The sequence below is a fragment of the Phytophthora cinnamomi genome (assembly GCF_018691715.1).
Source record: "Phytophthora cinnamomi strain GKB4 chromosome Unknown Contig17, whole genome shotgun sequence".
Classification (NCBI taxonomy): Eukaryota; Oomycota; class Peronosporomycetes; order Peronosporales; family Peronosporaceae; genus Phytophthora; species Phytophthora cinnamomi.
In genome coordinates this window covers 1943410-1947168 of record NW_027150950.1, presented here as the reverse complement: position 1 = coordinate 1947168, position 3759 = coordinate 1943410, and the positions used below count along the sequence as shown (strand labels likewise).

The following is a 3759-nucleotide window of genomic DNA, read 5'->3' as shown; positions in this document are numbered from 1 at the left end:
AAACCCATTCGGGCGACAGTCCCTCTAAGGCATCCCCCTAAATTGACATTCGTCGCGTGTGCCTGCGCATTGTTCAGGATACCGTCAACCAGACAATGAATAGTGTCTGTGGGGACCTAAGTGGTTGCTTTTGGGTGATAAATTGTATTTACTAATGTGTATTGAGCGACTTGAGTGCCTTGATTAAAACTGAGCTTGGTGTATTGAATAATGTAACCCTACCCCTACATGCATTCAGGTTAAGGCCACCTATTAGACGGACAAAATGAAGGACCGGACAATATAATATACCTAATAGACGGAAGATCGTTGTACGACCTCTATCCGCATCAGAACCTTTTTCATTGGTCCATGTTGCCTTAATCGCCTCTAGACAGCTCTTAATACGAGTCAGTTTACCTGTCCATATAGCCTGCTGGTTTGCTACTCGGAGTATAAGGCCCTGGTCCAAGTGAAGAACGTGATCTGAGCTGGGCAATTTCAAGCCTTTCAATTGGCTAACGGTTTTGGTACTCTGTACCCATTTGGACCAGGAACACAACTTCCTGGAACGCCAGCGCGACGTGTGCCAGCCAGAGAATTTTTGTGCTAGCGATGGATAGTGAAACTGCTGCAATATGTGCTGTTGTTATTGCCTGTGCCGCTGCTGCTGTCATCTCGGTTGCAGACCAGCGCAGCCTTCGTGGGCCTCCAACGCACACCTCAACATTTAGCTCGACGACCTTCGAACAAGGAGGGCCACGACTCCGGTACGGTCGCAGCTTGGCCGCTCATGACGGGAAAAGGAGGTGCTTTCTTTTGAGGGGGCGGAATTGAAAGTGAAGGCGAGACAGTGGGTCCACTGGTGACTGTGGTGGTTGGCGGTGCACGCTTGGACCAGCCACAGCACATGTGCCAGTCGTGGCCAAGTATCTCAACTATTAACCTAACTCTCGGTTCATTGGCACGCGTTCTTCACTTGGACCAGGGCCTAAGAGTCCGATTTGGACAATCTGACTGAAAGGCACAATAATACATGTATTTCCACTACATTCGTAGAGCTCACTTTGGTGTGTACAGTACTCCGCTAGCATGCTTGAGAATTTTATCACACTGCCCTTAATTGTAAGTGGCGTTTCTACACTGTGTATCTGGGTGAGGCGATCATTTCCTCAATCGAAATCCATCCTCAGAGGACGTGTAGTGGAGGCAATCTCCAGCCTGTCCAAGTTAGCAGCAGCGCCATCTGCTTGCAGTCAATCACGGCAAGCGTGACGACTGCGGCTGCGAGTCTTGCTTATAACACGAAGCATGATGACAGCATAACGCAAAAACTGATGTCCAGCCAGAAATCTAGTGCACTATAACGACAAAGTTGATGACTTGTGAACGACAAGTTAGATTGCGATAACTGCGGCTTCACTGGTTAGCAGGAGCCGCAGCACTAGAAGTAGTTCATATCATACATATTCACTTTGGCCATACCTTCAGGGAGCCCCGCCGGCTCCCCCAACCGTGTCTTCATTCTGCAGACACTACAGGACGGCTCCTCTTGGAGTCAGCCGATCTCACAATACCTCGAAGTAGATCGGTGTCAATTTGGTCCGACCACATCCGTGAGGTTGGTGCTTCTTGTCCTTGGTGCGCAACGTATTTTCAATCGCCACTTTTGTTTCTCCGTGCCTATCGCTCCAAACCTTAGGTGCGTGCAAACCAAACAAGTCTATTGACTGGCGAACTCGCCGCCCACAAGAAATCCAGCTCGAGGATCGCAATGCGATTGTTCTAGTCTAGCACACATGACTGGGCAGCGTGCGCTGGGAATTCAGCCAGTGCACCACGTCTTCGTGTCCTCTTCTCGCCGCGAACGTCAGCGCCAACCTCAGATCGCTGCTTCTGCGGTCGCCCTGTTTCGGGTAGAGCCACTGAACCACCTGCAGGTGGCCGTATCTGGCAGCGTGGAAGATGGCGCGCTCCCACACACTATCGTCCACCGGCACGTTCTGCTCGAGCCACTGCAGCATCTCGAGCCTGCCGTTCCTCGCGGCCCCAATGACCGCCAGCGAGGGGCAGCCCTCCTCTCGATTCGCCCATAGCCACCGCGTGGCCTCCATGTGGCCCCTCGACGCCGTCCAGTCCATCATGGGCCAGTTGGTGGTCTCTCCTCTTCTGTCGCTGAGCTCCAGGAACCAGCGCACAACCTCCACGCGGCCCGAACGCGCGGCCGCCCTCGCCACGTCTTCTGTGCAGGGGTCGCTTTCCCTCGCGGCCAAGTACTCAAACGCTCGAAGAGAGTAGCCGCGTCGACACGCGCGCACCAAGGCGCCCCTCCGCGAGAAGCTGTCAAGATACACGTTGATCCTCCTGGACACGTGCGGCAGCGCCCCCGGCAGACACTCGCGACACACCACGAGCGTCGTCGTCAGCAGCGGCCACGCGGCTGCACTCTCAGAGCTGCTGGAGCTGGTCGCCATCGTTGCTGCTGTCGCCGAATACTTCAAGTATGGAGAATATGCTGATGGTGGTCTATGCAACCTTTCGCGCGCCGAGAAACGCGGCGGCATGCTCATTATTGAGTACTTATGTGTGTTTAGTCTGCCCAGTGCATGCAATTCGTGTCATCGGCGCTCGCCGAGCTGTGTACTGAGCCACTGCGCCATCTCGGAGTGTCCGTTGTCCGTGGCGGCGGATAGCGCGAAGGCGAGCATGCTGTCGCTGAAGTCCTCGCGGTAGTGCGAGTACACCCAGTCCACCACGTCGACGCGACCGTTGTCCGCCGCGGCGGTGAAAGCCCAGCCGAGCCAGTGCTTCTCGTCCGGCAGGCGGACGGTCTGCAACAGATACTGCACCACTGTGAGGTGACCGTGGGCCGCCGCGCCGTCCACCGACGCCTTGGTGCAGCCCTCGCGTCGGTTCTGGTGAAGCCAGTGCACGACCTGTAGATGGCCGTTCGTGGCGGCTCCGTCCATGGCCCACGTCGTGCAGCCCTCGCGCCGGTGGCTGTGCAGGTACTGCACCACGTGCAGGTGTCCGTTGGCGGCGGCGAAGTCCATGGCATAGTTGACGCACAGGTCCTGGCGGTTCAAGTGCAGCCACTTGACTGCCTCCAGGTGGCCGTTGCTGGCGGCCCAGCTCATGGCGCGGCCGGCGAAGCAGTCCGAGACGTTCTCGTGCAGCCACTGCAAGACGCAGAGCTGGCCGGTCTTGGCGGCTTCGTCCATGGGGCTGAAGTTGTAGTCCTTCCAGAGACTGGCGTTGCCGCCGTCGTCGTGCTCCTTGAGCCACTTCAAAACGTGCGCGTGGCCGTCCGCGGCAGCGTGGCGCACCATCGTCTGCGCCAGCGGGCTCGGGTCCCGCCGGAACAAGTAGGACAGCTCGCGCTCGCTGTCGCCGCGTCGGCACGAGGCCGCGAACACGCCGGCGCGGCTCAGAGTGTCCAGGAAGTCGCTGATGCGGCGGGTCACGTGCGGCAGCGCACCGCCCGCCGCCGGGAGGCACTCGCGCGTCACCAGCGCTGCGGCCGAGAGCAGCGGCCAGTCCGGCGCAGTCGAGGACGACTTCGCAACGACGGACATGTCTGCAATCCAGCGCCGATCTTGCACTGCCCCATTTGCAACGGGTGGCGTTCGTTAGCCAGGGATAGGGCCATGGTCAGCTGGCGGCAGTTGAAGCTGTAGGAAGCACATTTGTTTTATCAGACGTAGGAGACGAACACAGTAGACGAGGCGAGAGAAATGTGACAAAGTAGAGGTTACGTCGGTTGAGGGAGGTGCACCCTTT

The 3759-nt window shown here is 57.4% G+C and overlaps 2 protein-coding genes across 2 annotated transcripts; both read right to left on the bottom strand.

The window, feature by feature from the left end:
- Window positions 1-1769: 1769 nt before the first annotated feature.
- IUM83_04881 (uncharacterized protein) lies at window positions 1770-2453 on the bottom strand (the record flags this gene model as incomplete). The annotated part of the gene is made up of 1 exon (XM_067928984.1): window positions 1770-2453. The coding sequence occupies one exon, from the start codon at window positions 2451-2453 to the stop codon at window positions 1770-1772; it is 684 nt and encodes a 227-aa protein (XP_067796081.1).
- A 144-nt stretch (window positions 2454-2597) lies between these two features.
- On the bottom strand, window positions 2598-3554 carry IUM83_04880 (Ankyrin repeat-containing protein; the record flags this gene model as incomplete). Its single annotated transcript, XM_067928983.1, has 1 exon — window positions 2598-3554. One exon carries the CDS (start codon window positions 3552-3554, stop codon window positions 2598-2600), a length of 957 nt encoding a protein of 318 aa, XP_067796080.1.
- Between the last annotated feature and the right edge of the window lie 205 nt (window positions 3555-3759).